General features: G+C 42.5%; 1 protein-coding gene across 1 annotated transcript in view; it reads right to left on the bottom strand.

The window, feature by feature from the left end:
- LOC147032421 (corticotropin-releasing hormone receptor 1-like) overlaps positions 1 to 21,201 on the bottom strand; it is a 68,604-nt gene that overhangs the window by 42,807 nt on the left and 4,596 nt on the right. The window contains exon 2 of the mRNA XM_085870048.1: positions 589 to 667. Coding sequence (XP_085726174.1) covers positions 589 to 667 — 79 coding nt within the window. The remainder of the gene's footprint in view (positions 1 to 588; positions 668 to 21,201) is intronic.

The raw sequence follows: 21,201 nt of genomic DNA, 5'->3' as shown, positions 1-21,201 counted from the left end.
TAAATATGATATGAATCTATCATATGTGAACATCATTGGATGATAGAATATTCCTTCCTTTTTTGGAGATGAAACCAGCTGTCTCGTATTTTAGCTGAGGCTTGTTGACAATAAAGATCTCAGAGTATTTTAGAAAAAGAAGACCATTGTGTGCCACTACCATAGGCAAATTTCAAACTTGACACAATCATTTTGAAGGAGTATAAGTGACCAACAGGTAGCACCTCAAATTCTACCTTCATCTGCAATTTAGAAAGGGGCTTTATAAAGGGCCATTATCCACCCACCTCCCCATCCCATCTATAATTGGGGGGGGGGGGTTGGATAATGGGGTTGGGATCATAAAAAAAGAAACATTCCAGAAAAATGTTGTGGATTAGGATAAGTGAATTATGTATATTTGAAATTATTACAAAACTCATTGTACAAGTCCTAAAGACACGTGCCGAGAAGCTATGACATTACATTTATGACATTAGCGATAGATAGACAAATACTCATGCATGAAACACATCTTTAAACACTTCTGCATATACCGGAATGAAACCCAGCATTGGGATGTGGGGTGGGATGCCATTCTATTTTTACCTGTGGAATTGGACAGCAACTCTGCTTCACAGAGGAGACTTTCAGTTGCCAGAGAATGCCCTTGTACTACAGCCAGGACCTAGAGGCATGAATGAAAGTGGTGAGAATCATGGGGCAGTAATCCAAAAAACACATTATAGGATGAAACTTGTTGGATCCTAAGATATAATGTACAATAAAACACACAAAGTATGTTGAGATAAGAATTAAAGTGAGAAAAATGGAATGTATAATAGGAAGGGGTAAGGGGGAGAAAATCAAGTTAGATGTTAGGAAGTGAAAAAAACAACAAAGGAAAACCTGATTCGGTTTAGGGGGTGGGGGGGGGAGATAGAGAAGAAAGGAAAGGGAATGAATGGAATATATTTTGGTGGTGATGTGGAAGAGGAGTGGGACAATTAACATTTTTGCTAAAGCTCTATGTAGTTGTCTCCTCCAAATGCATGCTAAAAGATGTGGGTCCACATTGTCTCTTCTACACTATAATCAGGATTCTGTTCTTAAAATTTGATTGAGCCACCATTTTCTCGATCAAGGCTGTGAGACAACATCACTCTGGACTTTGTTGAGTTGCTGTCAGCGTTAACGCTGTTTACGGTATTACGTTGTTTTATTGTCATTTCTAAAGCTTCCACATGTGCTGAGTCCGATTCAAATGGATGCTACCCTGGCACAGTGATGATAATAAGATTGGCATATATCCAAGATAACCACCACAAATACATTTTTGGTGATGCTTTGAACATGGAAGAATTTCCAAAGCAGGTTTGGAAACGACCAATACATCTATACACAGGTTTTCCCTGGTAACAAAGCTATCGGTATTATTTTCAAAACAGACAAAAACTTAACAGACTAGAGAGTACATAGAAACATCTTACTCCATGCAGTGTTCAAGTGTATAATTCAATTGAAATCTATACTATAATGGAGCTAAGTGTTTCTTATCTCCTCCTAGACAAAGCGTCAACAGTCCACAACACTCAGCTATATTGTCCTTAGTATACATGACTCTGTATCGCTATACTTTTTAGCTCACAAGCGAAAAGGTACATACTCGCTCATTATTGCCTATTACTGTACATTTTCAAAAAAATGCTATGACAACATATTTGGTGTCTTGCATGACTATCTTCAATTACAACCCCATAAAATCAATGCCTCATTTAGAAAAAGAAGGCACGTGAAAAAGGAACGAAATCATGACTGCAGATCTCCGAACTACGAAGGACCACAAAATCACGTGACCACCACCACTTCTGCCACCCGTCCATGGGACGGGTAACGTACTCGTTTAAATAATGATTTTAAAGGTCGTGTAAAAAAAAAAATCCAGAAGTTTAGCGCGGATGAAGCAGTCTTATATACCACCATAATTAATATGTCCAAGTACTGCAAAACTGGAGGTTTTTGGAACATACCGTTTTGCAGTACTTGGACATCTATAATAATAAATGTCAATGTGAGAGTGAGAGAGAGTGAGAGTGAGAGATTATCAGTGTATCTCCTCCATAACTTCAAAACAATAAAAACGAGCAACCTGTAACTTTGCATGCAAGCTAAGAAAACTCAAAGGAAGTGCAAGTGAAAATTGGCGCTTTGGGTGAAATAACACACCCCTTTTGAAGATAATTAACGACATAATTTAATTATATCCTTCATCAAGTGATCCTCAGCCACCTCGCTCTCTGGGATCTTAAGGAGTTTTCTGGGTAACCTCACTGGGGTCTGAAGCTGCCATGTGTTTTGGCCTGCTCAACCATGCCTTGACTTGGAACAGGCCACAATAATTGCTTGATGATGTTTATTTTTTTCACTTTCCTCACTCATATTATCGAATGCCTGTTCATCATGGCTGCGAACCGCTGAATACATCGCTTTTGTAAGTACTCTGGTTTTCAAATTAGGAGCTTGGAGCGATTTCATGATTTTCCATGATCGACTCTCATGGACTAATTAAAGTGTATCATCAAAATATTACTTCGGTTTTGAGGATCGGATATCGTCCAGACTAAATAAGTGTCAAAATCTGTTGTGAAATCTGATAATTTAAAGAAATAACGAGTCTGAAAAGGAAGCTGCTTTCATTTCTGTTTTTATTATGTATTTTTGTTCTGTTTTTATTATGTACTTATTTACTTTAAGCAAGCAAGGCTATGTTCCCTCCTTCTCCATACATACACAAGAGTGAAATTTGCAGAACAATAAACTTATCTTTTTCTACTGTTTGGAGAATTACATTGAGTGAACAAAAAATTTAGGAATGTGCCAAAATTAACCAGCTTCATTGAGCTATATGATTTAATGCATTCACTGCTTGACATAGCGTCCCGTTCCCCAGAGGGAATGCCTATTCATAGTGTCTGCCAGATCTGTGTCTATATTTTCAGAGATTTCACAAGGTGCTCTGCAGGGAATCAAAACAAATCTGATTTAAAAAAGAAAAAAAAATGACGTTTTAAAATAAAAGTTATAACGTTTGTGTGGACCCTGAACCGATGAACAGCTTAAGCCACTTGCCGAGCACCCATTGTCGATAGCAGTACCACGCTACGACATTCTGAGTGAATTTTTCACTCACTGTGGACACTTTTGCTGCGCCACGTCATTCAGAGCGTGTGGTTCATGCTCCGTCACCATGAGCAAGTGGTTCGTGCTCTGTCACTTTGAGCTAGTGGTCACACACACACACACACACACACACACACACACACACACACACACACACACACACACACACACACGTAGAGGCAGCGAGAGAGCGACAGAGGTGTGGGAGAAGAGTGCTGCATTTTATGAGGAAGGGGGAGGAGGGGACAGAGTGAGAGAAAAGGGTGGGAAATCGGAGGAAAAAAAAAACGACAGGTCAGGGGTGGAGGTGGCATTAGCAAAGAGAATGATATGTGATGCTTAATGACAAAAAACGAAAAAAAAAAGTGTCAGAACAGCTGTACACATAACACAACAGAGTTTGTAAAGTAATCTGCTGGCACATCTGCAAAAACTTTGATATTCCAGTTCCACAAAATTTGTGGAAAAATGAACCAAAAGCAATCACTGAAAACATGGAAGTACCGCTCACGAGCGACCTAATGGTCCCATCGGGCGTGAACGAACATCGAAAACAAAGCATTGCAACCAGATATCACACTGAGGTACAAAAAAAAAGAGAAGAAGGCATTGCTAAGTGAGGTGTTAATAGCAGTGATTTTGGACTAACAATGGAGAAATCAAGAAAATGACAAAACACCAAGATGTCAAGCATGAAGTGAAAAGATCCTGGAAGCTGAAGAATGCAAAAGTTGTATCAGTGATGATGAAGAACCTCATGGGAATGATAAAGAAGAACCTCACAGAGATATTAAAAACCATCCCTGGGAAAATCACTACAAACAAACCACAGTTGGAAGCCGTCCTGGGCTCAGTGACGATCCTGAAGAGCCCTCGGCACAAAACTTTGAAAACAGAAAACTTCACAGCCCGGTCCGTGAATTGTGACCTATTACCAAAATGAAGGTGGATACTTTGAGCCCACCCATGAAGGACTCCATTCCATATTCTGAAACCCACATATGTAGATACCAATCAACGACACACACACACACACACACACACACACACACACACACACACACACACACACACACACACACACACCTGGCAGGTCTCCGTTTAACCTCCTGAAACCCACCCACATGTGGAGATAGCAGGCAACAGCAGCAAATTACACGTACACACACACACACACACACACACACACACACACACACACACACACACACACACACACACACACACACACACACACACACACACACACACACACTTCCGTGATGGTAATGCAGTTTATATATGTCCACATGCATAAAATACATAAAAACGACAGACACAAAGATTTACCTTCAAACAGAGTTCTTTGAAAGAGGAATTCAAGTGGGAAATTCGCAAAATTCAATTTAAAAATATATCAAGGCACAGAACACAAAATGTCAATCTATACTCTATACCTTCACAACCAGATCACGGCAAACACCTGGTCGGATGGACCTCATTGTTTTTATATATGTATTGATGTCGAAGTGAGGGGTGGATTATATAAGGAGATTGCACAAAAGGTTAAACAAAACGATATCCTGTAAAAATAAAATTGCACATTTTCAGTGGATGAGACACCTCCCGCGGCACTCAGCGCAGGGCTCAACACGGCGGAAATGTACGTCTGTCCAATCGATGTTCCTTTAAGAGCACGGATACTTTTATCGAAACAACCAACCAAGCAGCTTGGAGGGCGCTCGCCAAGTGGGTTAAGCACTCAAGCAAGCACTCCAACGAAACAATTGTAAAGAAATGGCTAGTTTGGCACGAAATTAGAAACACATTAAACATACACCTCCCGGAGACGCACTAAGTATCAAGCCACGAACGCTGGTGTCTCCAGGTGTTTATAAGCATTACAATGCACCCAGCAATTCATAGCTTTGATGAACAGGCATTCGATAATACAAGTGAGGAAAGTGAAAACAACAATTTTGTCATTAAGAAATCATTGTGGCGTGTTCCAAGTCAAGGTAAGGTTGAGCAGGCCAAAAAAAACTGGTAGCTTCAGACCCCAGTAAGATTACCCAGGAAACGCCTTAAGACCCCAGGCAGCGAGGTGGCCGAGGATTGCCTGATGAAGGATATAATTAAATACCCCCCCCCCTCTACACCCACTCTTTTCCAAACGAAATTCTGCATAATAGTCTTGAGTAACTGTTAAGACTGCTAAGGTTATTTGGGGAAGAAAATCAATGAAAAGGAAATTATATGTTGGACAGAATAGCTTTTAGTTATATTATTTTTTTTACTTTTGATAGGTGTGAAAACCAGCAACTCTGAGTCTATACACCGCCCGTGAAACTTCATGCTTCTGCTAGCACATAGCATTGTCACCATGTGAGTGCGTTCTTCTGTTTTCCTCACATATACATGAAAAGAACATGGAAGCATTAGTAAGGAGTGCCAGTTTCCATTTGTAAGGGAATTTGTTCTAATAAAGTGTGGAGTATTTATGGAGTTTGCTCAGAATGTCTGAAATGAGAGCGAGAGAAGAACCTTCAGAGTTTAGGCTTTATTCCATTTGATTGGAGCCGCTTCTACGGGCACACCGGGGAATACAGGTTCAGCTAGGAGTACATAAGCAGTAACGTATACATGTGCAATTAATCATCGCAGAATAAATCCGCGTAAGCACGGAGTTCGATATAATCTCCATTCTCACCAGTCAATGAGCACCTTCAGTCAATGAGCACCAAGTGAACAGCCGATGTAAATGGCAATGCCCCGGGGACAATCACCCCGTGCCGCGGAGACCTCCCCTTATACGCGAGACGCACAACATGTGATCCCGCGTCATGTCCCTCAATTCACCTCAATTCACCACAATGTCCTTTGACAGCATAATTAGTTTTCGTCGACCTTGTCTTACCGGGTGCTTGAGGCCTACCCATCCTTTCCCTCGGTGTACGGTGTTTATTTGTATTTTCCCCCCATTACCTTCAATTTCAATCTTCCCCACTTTCCCAACGTCCCCCATCCCTCCCAAATAAACATTCTATTTCTTGTCTTAAATCCCCCTTCAAAAAACAAACAAACTACCTTTCTCCTTACACACTCATGAGCCTCGATCCTTATTCTTCTTCTTCCTCTTCCTCCTGCCGGCACACCATCTTTATTGTACTGAGCTGACCCTCTCTCGCCATTACCTTCACGATTTATTCCGACAACCTTCCATTCCCGAACCTTACCTGTTCTTCAAAAATACATCAAAAAATAATAATCTTCCTTGTATCCTTTCGATCTCTACACCTTCTGAAACCATATATATATATATATATATATATATATATATATATATATATATATTTTTATATATATATATATATATATATATATATATATATATATATCTCTCTCTCTCTCTCTCTCTCTCTCTCTCTCTCTCTCTCTCTCTCTCTCTCTCTCTCTCTCTCTCCCCCCTTCCTAGTACTTTTCATCGACCCAGCAGCTTCACACTGCGTTTACCGTTCCAAATTCACCACACACTTCCACGATTTTACTTTAACCTTACCTTTTCCGAATGTTACGCAATCCTTATTTAAAATAAATAATTTCACTTTTGACGATACATCTCCCATAACCACGTGCTTCTCCCATAACCACGTGATCTCATAACACCCCCTGCGTTTACCGATCTGATTTCACCATTCACCTCTCAATTTTTTTCAACAACACGTACATGACCTAATCTGATGAAAACTCTCTCAAACAATAATAATAATGAAAAAAAACGTTACGCAATCCTTATTTAAAATAAATAATTTCACTTTTGACAATACACCTCCTTCTCCCATAACCACGTGATCTCTTTACACAATTACACCCCCTGCGTTTACCGATCCAATTTCACCATTCACCTCACGATTTTTCAACAACACTTCCATGACCTAATCTGATGATAACTCTCTCAAACATTAATAATAATAATAATAAACGATCTCTTATAATGCTTCATCTTCCTCTTTCACACGTGTGGTACTCTTTACTGTATCATAATGCACTACTCTTCTACTATTTAAACAGACTGCTCTCAATTCGACCTTTCCTTCATACCTTGCCTAAAAAATCCAACTGTTACAGCGTTTCTTCTCCATTCTCTGAATTCGCCTTTATTGCATCTATCAAGAATTGTGTTAAATCGCATCTCTAACCTAAAACTTTAAAAAAAAAACCCAGTTTGCTATGAATGTTCGCTTTCCATCAACCATTCTTTTTTTCCAACTTCAGTGTCAACTCACCCCTCTCACCCCTCATTCTCAAAGCAACCATCCCACTCTTCTCCCTCCAAGCCTCCCTCTCACCTCTCAAAAACTCCCAACTCACTTTTCTCCCTCAACTCTCCCTCCTCACCCTTCTTCCACCATTCAACCCCCTCACTCACCCTTCTCAAAGTTGCCCCCCCACCCTCACATCCACAAAGCTGCATCCCTCCACTGCCCTCTCACCTCCATCTCTTCACTCCACCTCCTCAAATCCTCAACTGCCTTCTGCCCCCTCTCTTGTCCATCCTCTCCCCCAGCACCACAGAGCCTTTTCTCCTCCTCATTCGGCCCCTCCCCGAGCTATTCTGCAATCCCCCACACTCTTTCAACAACTCTCCTTACCTCCCCCCCTTGTCCCTTGTCCTCCCCTCCCCCCCACCCCCTGCACCAAAAGCCTTCTGCCCTCCCTCTTCATTAACAGTGTTGACCTCAAATATCCGGGGCCTTCGCTCAAACCTTTCAGATCTTTCCAAACAGGTTGCCACTGACAAACCAGACATAATTTGCCTAACAGAAACTTTCCTCCCCCAAGACGTGTCTGACTCCCAAGTATCTCTCCCTGGTTACTCCCTCCTCCGGTATGACAGACCTGAGCCTCGTCCCAGTGGAAGAGTTGCTCTCTTCATCAAAGACTCTATTCATCACTCTCCATGCACTGCTCTCACTCCCCCACACCCCCAGGAATACCTCTGGCTGCAGCTTCCCCTCAACTCCCACCTCATGTTTATATGTGTACTGTACTGTCCACCTAACAGTGATGACTCCATTTACATCTCACTATCCAAAAACATGGACCAACTCCTATCTTCTCATTCAAATTCTCTCTTCCTCATATGTGGCGACTTCAATTGTCATCATGCCAGTTGGCTAGGTGTGGGTACCTCTCTCACCTGTCATGGCACTTCAGCAAAAGCTTTCTGCGACTCATTGGGACTGACTCAATCGGTCAACTTCCCGACCCGGATCTCAACCAATGGTACTCCATCTCTTCTGGATCTGATTTTGACAAATTTCCCTGAAAACATCTGCTGCTCTTCCTTCGCTCCAATCGGTTCTTCTGACCACGTCCTTCTCAAAGTGGACGTCTCTCTGGCTATTATCAGAGAACCACCTCACCGCCGTCGAGTCTGCCATTTCACTCAAGCCGAATGGCAGGGTCTCCAAGCAACCGTCAAACTTATAGACTGGTCTCCTTTCGCTACTTTCTCCAACATCAACTCATCCTGGGAATTCTTTCAATGAAACCCAGTTTCGGTCATGTCATGTGGCGGTCATGTCTCTCCCTCATGCACAGATTTATCCCCTCTCGTCTTCAGTTGTCTGACCCTTCCTCCCGCCCTTGGTTCACTGAAGCTTGTGGCGAGGCAGTTGTCCTGAAACAACTTGCCTTTGCCTCATGGAAAGCAAACCCAACTGAAGGGTAATCTCAGTTCCTTCCATATAGCTCGGAACAAGTGTGGATCTACCCTCAGGAGAGTCAGAAAACAACATCTTTCTAAGCTCAAGTCCGAACTTTCAAACCTCTCCTTCTCCTCCAAATCCTGGTGGCAACTAATCAAATCTGTTTCTGGTGTATGTTCCCCCTACATCCCCTCCCTTACCTCAAATGGCTGCACTGCTGATACCGCACGTGAAAAGGCTGAATGCCTAAATTCGGTGTTTGCAGCTAAATATTGTGTCCAAAACCCATCACTTTCTGTACCCACCTTACCCAGTCGCACCCAACTGTCCCTGGACTCTGTGTCCTTTTCTCCTGACAAGGTGGAGAGCTTGCTGTCAAACCTCGACTCAGATTCTGCAACTGGTCCAGATGGCATCAGCCCACGTGCTCTAAAAACCTGTTATTCTGCTCTTGCTCACCCTCTCTCTCTGTTCTATTCACCCTCTCATTTGCTCAAGGTCATCTGCCATCTGCTTGGAAGTCAGCAAACATCACTGCCCTGCAGAAAAAGGTGCAAAAACAGATCTCTGCAACTACAGACCAATCAGCCTTCTGTCAATCATCAGCAAGGTTATGGAATCCATCATCGCTTCAGACATTAAATCCTTCCTCTTCTCCAATGGCTTGATTTCCGATCATCAATTTGGTTTCAGACCAGGTCACTCTACCCTGGATATGCTGCTTCTGCTCTCCCAACAATGGATGGAGGTTCTCAATGCCGGACATGAAATCAAAGCCATGTCCCTAGACATATCGCGTGCTTTTGACATGGTCTTGCACCCTGCCCTGCTCACCAAACTCTCTTCCTATGGTATCCAAGGCCATCTCCACTCATGGCTCGTAGACTTCCTCTCCTGTCGCAGTCAACGTGTGGCCCGAAATGGAGTTCTTTCATCCCCTCTTCCTGTGCAGGCTGGAGTTCCTCAAGGTAGCATTCTGGGCCCTGTTCTTTTTCTGTTTTTCATCAATGATCTCTCCGACTCTCTGGAAAATCCTCTTTATCTCTTTTCTGATGACTCCACCCTCTGCCGTACCATCTGTCATCCCTCAGACCGGCATGCAGCAGCTTCTTCGCTCACAGCAGATCTGGGTAAAATCACAAACTGGTCCAACACGTGAAACATGTCTTTCAATCCGGACGAATCTCACAATCTCACTATGTCTCTCCGAAAGGACCATTTTGAAACCCCCCCCCCCATCCACTTTCTCAACAATCCTCTGGAAGAAGTCTTCTTTCAAGCTTCTGAGTCTCACTATCTGACGTGACCTTTCCTGGGAAAGCCACATTTCAAACCTCGCCTCCAAAGCCAGTCGCCGACTGGGAATCCTTCGTCGTGCAAAGTCCTTCCTCAGCCCACCTGAGCTCCTGACTACTTACAAAGCTTTCGTCTGTAGCTTGATGGAGTACTGCTCTCCCCTCTGGGCTGGTGCTCCTGTCTCCCACCTTTCTCGGCTTCACGCTGTGGAAACCAAGGCATTTCGGATCATTGAGGATGAGTCTTTGGGCCTCTCACTCTCTCACCGCAGGCTGCTCGGTGGTCTTTCTGCCTTCTACCATCTCCTCTCCAACCTCGCCCCCCCCTGCTCTCTCTGCGATTTGTCCCCTCCACATTTCCGCAGGGCGCTCAAGGTCCGCCAACAACCCCCTTCTGGTAAAACTACCAAAATCACGAATCACTGCTCACCTTCACGCTTTCATTCCTCTTTTTCCCCGCCTTTGGAATAAACTCCCCCACTCGATTCAATCCCATTCTTCCCTCCAGGCATTCAAAACAGCTGTTCACCATCCCCCATCCTCTTCTCATCCCCCATCCAAATCCTCTATCTTTTCTTCCGCCGATAATCCACCCAAGTCCACCTCCTTCAAATTCCCTGCTTTCCTTCCTGAAAGTCCCTGTAATGTCCATCTTGTATACTCAGTGTTCCCCACCCCATCCCTCTCCCTTCCACAGATCTAATGTCTCTGTTCCCCACTGCTTTGTCCTTACCACTCCCGCCCCTCTTGTCTCATGCCCTCCTTGCTGTGCGTTGTGTGTTCGCTCTCATACGAGCCTCGACAAGGTATAAAAATAATAATAATTATTATTATTATAATAATAATAATGTAACTGCTGAGACTGCTTCGACTTCTCGGTGATGGAATTGACTGAATAGTTTGTGATTATATTGTTTTTTTACTTCTGGTGGATGTGCAAACCAGTGACTCTCAGTGCTTCTGCTCACGCAAGACATTGTCACCATGTGAGTGCTCAGTGTTGGATGCTTTCAAACCAAAGTATCCAACACGGAGCTTTGCAGCGAAGCGGAAGTGATTTTTGCTCACGCCATATATAAGCAGCAAGGATTGTTTATGAAGGTGATGTTAGCTGACTTCCATGCGGATGGAACATGACCTCAGGCAGATGATAGAGTGAAAAGAGCAGAATTTTTGTGACAAACAACATGTTGTCTTTTGATTCAATCTGTCAGCGGAGCGACGGGTACTTTTACTTGTAATTTCTAAAACAGATTCACCTTCCTTTGATACTATCTTACTTTTTCGATGATCTACCCCAGGTTTGCAATTTGATCTCCAGTACCTACTTCTTCCTCTTCTGAAACTTTCTTGCTCAACGGGAATTTCTCACTCAATGAATTATTCTATTCTATGTTGAATGATCTTTAGTAATACATTATCTTGCTACCTGTGAAATCAAGGCAATGGTTCGGTGATTTGAACATTCTCTTGCTTTTTCGTTTGCCAGTTCTTCCAAGGCTCTACTTACCTCACTTTCTATCACTATTGGTTCTTGGTCATACTCTTTCTTTGACAGTTGCCATCATATATTGCTATCTCGTTTGTATAGACTATAGAGCTTTAGTATCGTCCTTCCATATTTCTTTCACCTGTATTTCTTCTGTCATGCCTTTTCCTGTGTACTCTTTAGGACCCCATTCCTTGACCTAAACTTTCCGGTGATCTCTCTGATCCTTTTTTTTTAAGATCTCTTGTTCTTCCTTCTCTGGTGTCACTTTATATCTCTCTGCATGAATCGTTAAGATACCTCTTTCTGTCTTCCCTAGCTTGTGTTTTTCATCTCTCTTCTTCCTCTGCAATATTTATTGCTTCTTCCAACAGATTTATATGTTCCCCATCAGGTGAAATACTAATGTACAACGTGTGTTTGTATTTTTTGAACCATGTGTTTTGCATTTATGAGATCGTTCTCGACAAATAATTCCAGCATTTGCTTGCCTGGTTCATTTTGGATACAAAGTTATTCTTTCCTTCAATCCCTGATGTTCCTGCTTCTTCAATATTACATTCCAGTCTCCCATAATAATTAAAACATCTCCTCCAGGCACCTGTTCCACCAGCTCCTGTAAATTTCCTCCATATTTTATTAAATTGCTGCAGAAGTTTGGGCATATATCTTATTCTAAATGATGGTGATGTTCACTGGATGTCCTTTCAAACACTAATATTAACCTATCATTGAGCAGATTGTATCCTAGTATCAACTCTGCTGTATTCTTATTTCAAATCACTGCCACTCCATTTTCTTTACAGGTCCTGTGACTAAAAAAAGAACACTTTACAATCGTCATATTGAAACTGCCCCAAAGCATTACATTTAAGTTCACTTATGGCCAAAATTTCGGTTTTTGTACTTGACATGTCTCTCGTAATTCAATCTAACTTTTTCCTGATTCATCGATCTTACATTCCATGTCCCAATTCTGTGGACTTTTGAGAAGCTCAGAGTTCAACATTCAGTTCTGGTGACCTCGGCGACTGGATTTCCTTGTGGGTTTCATCCAGTCCCATCATAACGGCCAGTTCTACTCATCAAAACATCTTGCTCTTCCCCAGTACCAATTTGATACTTTCAAACCTGGGAGGCTCATCATCCAGCACCATAGCTTTATCTCTCAGATTTCTGATCACGATTGTTTTCTTGGCATATACGGAAGTGGTTTGCCATTGCCTTCTTCCGGGCAGTGTCTATACTAGACAGTTAATCATAGCCATTGTTCTCCATGAGAGAATCACCTGCCTAGCATGAAGGCCATGCAGCTATTCCTGAAAATACGTGGCCACCCCCCACCTGCTCCCATGGCTTCACGTAACCCTGATCTGGAGGCTAAAATGGGGTAGTACACCTTTCCCAACGGTGACCCATGGGTTAAAGAATGGAAATTGCACCTCATTTTAAAAGGTTTGCTGCCTTTACCTCATTAAACCCTTCACCTTTGCTTTCAAAACCTGAACCACAAGGCAGTGGCAGATTTGAATTCAGTTTCATTATTTGAGATGATCTGCTTACTCAGGTTAATGAGCGCTATCTGCCCAAAGTAGCTGGTTTCAATGTGCCAGTGATTCACCTTTCACCTTTACACCTATTAATGAGAACAACACCCTTCCACTCCCCTAACCCCCCCCCCCCACCACCCTGCCCACCCATACTCTCACGAGAAGGCTGGTGCAAGACTCGACTATCAGAGGCTGTTTGAGATGCTGAGCCATCGGGGTATCTTACATACCATAAGAGCTTATCCTCATTGTCACTTTGATAAAACAGTCAGTGGCAGTCATTTAGTGAAGCACAAATCACAAGGAAAGCCTACTGATTACAACCTGGGTTATGTTACCACCTCAAAGGCAGTTCAAAACACATCCGAACACGTTAATTTAGTCTGGAACCTTGTATCCATTGACAAGATTAAAAAAGCATCTCTGAGTCTGGCTCATTGTGTTCAATAGCACATCAGGGATGTATATAATCATGTAACAGACCAACCACACTAAGAGGGATGCACACCTGACATTAAAGATGACAACAAATGTTATGGAGATTCAATTTAATGTGGGATATACAAATGTTTGCATCCGTGTGTGTGTGTGTGTGTGTGTGTGTGTGTGTGTGTGTGTGTGTGTGTGTGTGTGTGTGTGTGTGTGTGTGTGTGTGTGTGTGTGTGTGTGTGTGTGTGTGTGTGTGTGTGTGTGTGTGTGTGTTGGCCAAATCGTCCAAAAGAGCTGCGTACAGTCACAATTTTTTTTCACTCAAACTAAGCGACACCAAAACAAAAGCATTGACAAACAGGCAACTTCAAATGTGTGTGTGACCATTCAACCACCATATCTGTTTTACTACAAGTTGGGAGATCTGCAGTGACAGTGCAGAACAAACCATTCAACGTAAACGTTACAAGCATCCAAGCATTTCCTGTGTCGGAGTGGCGACCTATCCAGGATTGTGCCCAATAGCCAAGGAGACTGCTTAGGCAGCACCAACGCTCTGCACAGTGTATGGTCCCAATGGGTGGATGGATCCGAGCATGTGGAATGCCAAAAGCAAGAAAGCCTCAGCATTATGCATTGTAAAAACCCAATTATACTGTATCACTGACCTAATCATTTCCCACAGCTTTTTTTGGAATATACTGTAGGCTTATGGAAAGCAAGGTGACAGAGGACAAAAGGGCAACCGACTGACATTGGGGGGGATAAGGCAACAGGTGGACACAACAAGCAAGTAAATGAATGAAGAGTCAAAAGAGGAGAGAGGGGATGGGAGGAAATAGGAGTAACTAGCCGCAAGAAAAGGGTTGATTTGGGGAGAGGGGGAAGTGAGGAGGATTTATGCAGGTTGAAAAAAAACTATGTGTAGGAATACAGGATGACATGGTTGTTGACTATATTTGTACTATGTATTCATATTTTTGTTGTGGAACCACGGGTTGGTTAATAAATTGCAACGAGCTTGCCAGCATGCAGCTGTTTTTGACTGATTAGGCAATTCGCTCTGCGGTTATTTCATCCCAGTCATTACTGGGGTAAATTATTTGATATTTTTTAGGGTACAGTATTTATTTATACCTTATGCTCTAGTCAGTGAGACACAGAACTGCCCTCTGCAAACAAGCAGTGTGTCAGCTGCTACACTGTGATATGCAGGTCAGCCAGCCAACTTTTGTTTTTATCAATGCCAGCCCATTCCTTGGAAATTAATCCATGGACGGGTTTCTGGTCCACTGGTCTTCATCATTATGACTGTGCCGCTTTTAACTAGAAAAAGGTAAAATCAAAAATTGAAACAAAATTAGGGACAAGCAGCACGTTCAGACCTGCCGAGCATCAAAGCCAAGCAGTGGGCATGGTTCAGCAGGAAGGAACAGCCAAATAATTTCCCCGTACTGTTCCATAAACCTGTCGTTCTTTTATCACTTTATATGTGTCTTTGTTTGTGGTGAACTCCGTCACTCTCAAACCCAATTCAAAACGATCCCTTGTGTGATGTCATCAGGCAGGGTCTTCGCTTGTCCAGCTCGAGCACACCATTAATTGGCCCGATTCAAAAGAAAATGTGTATTCTTTGGCTCGAAGCTGTTAGCCATTAGACTGGTGAGGAGAAAGGGTAAAACGGTATTAATAAAATTAATAAATCAGAAATAGGCACATTGAGGAGTGAAAACTACCAATGAGGAGGGACAAGGTTCTGCTCAACACTGTCTTGACAAGCCTATTTTGCGGTTTACAATACATATACTCCAAACATGTATTTTACTATATAACTAATCAACCAATTAACCCTGAGGAATATATATATATATATATATATATATATATATATATATATATATATATATATATATATATATATATATATATATATATATATATATATTTACCCCACACAAACGAAGCAAAAAGCAGGGGAAAGCAATTGGTTCATGTCTGTCTGTCTATCTGTCTTATCAATTTATGATTGTCAGTTTATGATTGAGGAACAACTTACTTAAATTGAATGTTATATTTTTAACAACGATCAGAACATGTATTGGAAGACAAGTCTACCATTTCACCACACCTTGGCTCTGAATTTGTCCTCACTGCACATGCGCAGAGAGAAGTGAGATCTTTTTTTATTTTTTTTTACTCTGTCTGCCTGTCTGGTAGTCCAAAAAATTGAAAATCATTCCAAACATGAAACTTATTCTTTATAAGGATGTCATAAAGGACACATACAACAGACACGAATAACTAATATAACGTGTTAGATTGGGTGGTGTAATAGATGCTTTGGAAAATGGCAGTAAAACTGGAAATAATTAATTTATATGACCTTTACATCATTATTATATTTAACTTTAACTAGTACGTGCCTGTACGTGCGTGGCCGTACGTGAAAAAAAAAAAAACTTTTAAACTGCAAGCCAGAAACAACCACACAGGCCGTTCCTTCGCTCTCGCGTGCCCATATCCGTACGTGCAACCACCCAAAAAACAACAAAAAAAACTTTCAAACAACTACACAGGCCGTTCCTTCGCTCTCGTAAACGAATGGATTGGGGCATTGTGTTTCTCTATAAATGCGCATAAGAAATCGAGAAATTATTAGAATACATTAAGTCATCACTATCCGGAAGTGGTGCGTGCCCGTACGGAATGTTCACATGCATTCCACGAATTATCGCTTGCATTGAAGTAACAACTGCTGTGATACTTCCACACACAGAGTTAATTAAAATCCAAATTAAAATCAAGTTTACCTCCCTGTCTTTGCTTGCCATGACATTCGCTGCCATTGACCATTGCCACTCCTACGCCACGGTGACTAAGGCACCGAGCCCGATCGTAACCGGCACGGCACGTGACATCATCATCGGCAGACCGCGCAGTGTCCTACGCAGCCACGCCTATGCAGCAACGTGTCCTTTCATTGGTTGGTAAATAAATGGCCATAACTTGGGAAGCACTTGTCCGATTAATATCAAACCTTGAAAAGGTACATCCACGGGTCCCCAGCAATATTCCTGGCAAGTTTCAATTAGATCGGACGTCGAGAAACAGCGGTCACAGACAGACACACACACACACACACACACACACACACACACACACACACACACACACACACACACACACACACACACACACACTGCTGGAATTATAGATATATGATATACTTGAATACTGTAGGACACAAACTGCATGTCATTCTATTTTATTTTTCTTTAAAGAAGAAGCAGGGGCTTCCAACCAAAAGTAAAAACGAGATCGACTCTGCTAATTTGAGCAAAAAAGCAAGAGCAGACCCGGTCCCAGGTGACGTTTCACCAGCTTCACAGTCAGCTTCCTCAGTCACAATAGACCCCGAGCATCGGCACGTGTCCGGTTTATATTTCAATATGACTGCTCATTTCCAGTCACATACTGGTGCTCAAGGTCAAATGGAGGAGTCATTTTTTAAATTTAATTTTGCAAAAGCAAAAAAAAAATCCTCAACTCACATCATTGATGGGGGTGCTCTTCTCTTTTTTTGGTTTCTACTTACACGTGAGAGCTGAAGGCCATGAAAAATCTGAGAAACAGGAACAATTTAATCTTTGTACCAGCAGACAAGGGCAAGGCAGTGGCAGTAATGGAGAAGGAATCATATCATGGTGAAGTCATATCGCTACTGGAAGATGGTAAAACTTCTCAAAAACTACCTGATGACCCAACTCCGAAGCAAAAACTGTCCTTGAACACACGATTGTCCATGCTAAAACAAGCAGGCAGGCTGGGCAACCAGGACTACAATTGGCTTTACTGCTGTACTGGTTCAGCACACAGACTGTATGGTCTTCCCAAGATGCACAAAGACAATGTCCCCCTGAGACCCATCATGTCCTTCGTTAATGCACCATCTTACGGATTGTCAGGCTTTCTAGCACGTATCATTGGCAGACTTGTAGGAAAGACTGATAAAATAGTTAAGAATAGTGGTGAATTTGTCAAAAGGATAAGAGAGGTTGGAATCGAAGATGATGAGACTATGGTATCTTTCGATGTGGTTTCCTTTTTCAACAACATCCCAGTCGATCTAGCGGTGAGCGTCACACTCAACCGGTTGAAACATTCAAACGATTGGAAAATGGCTTGTCAAAACAGCAAACTAACAACTGAAGATATTGCTGGCTTGCTGGAGATGTGTCTGAACAGCACAACCTTCATCTATGATGGTGCACACTCCCGACAAATATTTGGGCACAGCTATGGGTTCACCGGTCTGCTGTTGTGACTAATTTGGTGATGGAGGAACTCAAACTAAAAGACACTTGAGTCTCTTGAGAATTGGCTCACACAGTACTGGAACAGATATGTAGATGACACCTTCTCCATTGTGCATACAAACATGGTAGACCACCAATTGGGGCAAATTGGCTGGGTATTCCCCAGCATTAACTTCACAATCAAAACCGAAAAAGAAAGCAATTTGGCATTTTTTAATGTGGAGGTTCACCATAAGCCTGACGGCTCCCTAAAGACTTCGGTTTTACAGGAAGCCAACCCACACCAGAAGATTACTGGATTTTAACTCAAGATCTCCCACAAACGCAGTGTAGCATGGACCTTGGCAGGTCGGGCATGGATGGTGTCATCATCCAAAGCTGAGGCAATGAAAGAAATCAGATTAGTTGGAGGAGTCCTGCTCAAAAATGGGTCCAGCAAGGGGATACTCCCCACATTGGAAGAACCAAAAAGGACAGAACACAAGGAGCCAGACACACGTGGGCACTGTGTACTGCCATACTACCAGGCTTTTTCTGAAAGGATTGGCAGGATAGTACGTGGCGCACGGATTGATGAAGCCTGCAAGCCTCTACGTACCATCTGTAATGTCATGTCAAAACTAAAGGCCCCAATACCAACTGGTTATAAATCTGGAGTCGTTTACCATTCATCATGTAAAGACTGTGACCAATTCTACATTGGTGAAACTGGAAGAAATTTAAAACTAAGGCTACATGAACATGATAGAGCAATTAGGCTTTGAAAGGTGACCAAGTCAGCCATAGCACGTCATTTCCTGCAATCCAGCCACACATTTGACTTTAATGGGGCCCGTGTCCTCGACTCGATATCCAACAAATGACACAGTTTGATATTGGAAGCATGGCACGTGAATTGCTGGGAGGGTGGTCTAACTGGGGAGAGGGTGGACATACCCACACAATACACACCACTGATGCAAATGGCAAAAACTGGATGGTGCAAGCAGATGGATAAGGTGAGCAAACAACACTCAATTCCAAACACCACATCCGCATGCACACAACACCAATTGAGAACCTCAACACTCGCACAACCAACACCTCATCATGTCCAACCCGGACACAAAACCAGCCATGTTCATGCCCTGGAAACACAAAAACAACAAGTGCAAACTCATGCTCGTTCACACACATACAACACCAGATCATGTGAAAGTAAAAACAAAAACAAAAACAACAGAACACCCCATCAATGATGTGATTTGATGTTTATTTTGCTTTTGCAAAATAAAATTTAAAAAAAGTACTCCTCAATTTGACCTTGAGCACCAGTACGTTACCAGAAATGAGCAGTCATATCGAAATAAAGGCTCAGGGTCCATTGTGCCTGAGGAAGCCGGCTGTGAAGCTGGTGAAACGTCACCTGAGACCGGGTCTGCTCTCGCTTTTTTGCTCAAATTAGCGGAGTCGATCTGTTTTTTACTTTTGGTTGGAAGCGCCTTCTTCTTCTTCTTTAAAAATGTGTAATCCCAACCGCCACAATAATAAATATAATATTGTCATGTCCAGGGGGTTAAATTAATTTCCCTGACCCGATTGTGGACGGGGCGGTTAACACCAACCTGAAAAGATTGCCAAACGGTTTTCTCCTTTGGAGGCAAACACGTGATCCTTGGAGATTAATGGCATGCGTGGGACTGGAGGGCGGCAAGGACGTGTAGCAGACAGAGGCACATGGATGAAGGGTGAGGGTTTATACTCTAACCCACAACAATTAGACAAAACAAGCAAAGTCAATAAATAGGGGTTTAATAAATAGAAATCAAATGTTTATGATGGAAATAAATCAAAACGGGATAATAATGAAAAGTGAGGTAACCTAAATTTCTATCTGAGGCAACGCCACACAGCCTTTACTACAGACAAGGGGACAGAATAAATAAAAGAATAATCCTCCCTTTCTCCCAACAATGAGCTGTGTGCCCAGAGATGAGTTTGAGGAGTTTGATGTTCGCCACATCATGTCGTCACTGCGCAGGAAAATGCACCCAAAATGGCGCCCAGTTGCTCTCTGGACGGGAAACGTATGGAAGGTAGTTTGGGCGGTGATATTCAACACCAGGGCTCAGAAACCACCGTGCAGCTTCTTTTCATGATCGCACTTGCCGACGCCGCTCCTCTGCAAAATGGTGCCACCTTCTTCTCCGATGACCCAACACGAATCTCTGAGGCTCGGTCTCACATGACCCAGCTGAACAGTCAATGGCCAGCTTCGTGCTCCATCACGCGAGCAAATTCACACAAACGAACAATGGGATTCACGCTGCCTGTTCTGTCGTGTCGAGAGCGGCCGGCCAGAGCCTCGGTCTCAATCGTGCTCCTCACAGAACCTCCCTTTTTTGCTCCTGCTTCGTGTCCCTACTCCGATCCTAATTCAATCTTCCTCTCTGATGTCATGCCCATTAATCATCCACTCCAGCGGCGTAGTTTGCTCGTTGTCCTTCCTGGGGGTGGGGTTTCTTGCCTGCTCAGAACGTGGAACTCGGTTGTTGTTGTTTTAAGGACGTGATCCCTTTTTATCGCCGGTCTTGAAATGCAAAAACATAGGAAAAGGTCATGGAGGGCAATCACATACTGGGAGAAATTATCTTTAAACCCTACCTAATTTAACACAGCACCACCCCCGTGTGGTGACATGTAACACAAAAGCTCACAGTTTCCCGACTTAATTTACATCGAGATGTCTCATACATGTCCCACGGACCAAGCTACTTGATACAATACTACCTTTTCTATGAAATTCTTCCATCTACCTCACAAAGGTAGTGTATATATAGATAGTTTATGGTCATCAAGATTATCTATTGTAAAAGGCACAGTCAACAAACAAATATTAAGCACTGCTCTACCGATTTTTAATCAAGGAGGAAACATAAAACGAAGTCTGCTAATTTTAAATCGGTAGAGCAGTGCTAAGTAAGATTTGTTTGTTGCCTGTGCCTTTTTTTTTTTTTTTTTTTTTTACAAAACGTTTCTTCTAACTAATGTTGTTATTCGGTTCTACTTACCCAATTTTGGAACAAACAGGAAGGACCAGACATTCCCAAAGAAAATTATATTTTTGTCATGCTGGGAAACCTGCATATCAACATATGCATTACATTTGTTCTGAGCTACAATAAATGGTTATTTATTTAAAACTAAATGTTCAAATTCCTATGGTGGGCATCTTGGATTTAAGGCAATTTACAGAAATGTCCAGAGATGCAAGGGTAGCAGCTCAACAGAATA

The sequence above is a fragment of the Eptatretus burgeri genome, chromosome 2 (assembly GCF_056783735.1).
Source record: "Eptatretus burgeri isolate ZD-2024b chromosome 2, Ebu_testis_v1, whole genome shotgun sequence".
Classification (NCBI taxonomy): Eukaryota; Metazoa; Chordata; class Myxini; order Myxiniformes; family Myxinidae; genus Eptatretus; species Eptatretus burgeri.
This window is presented reverse-complemented; position numbering and strand designations above follow the sequence as displayed.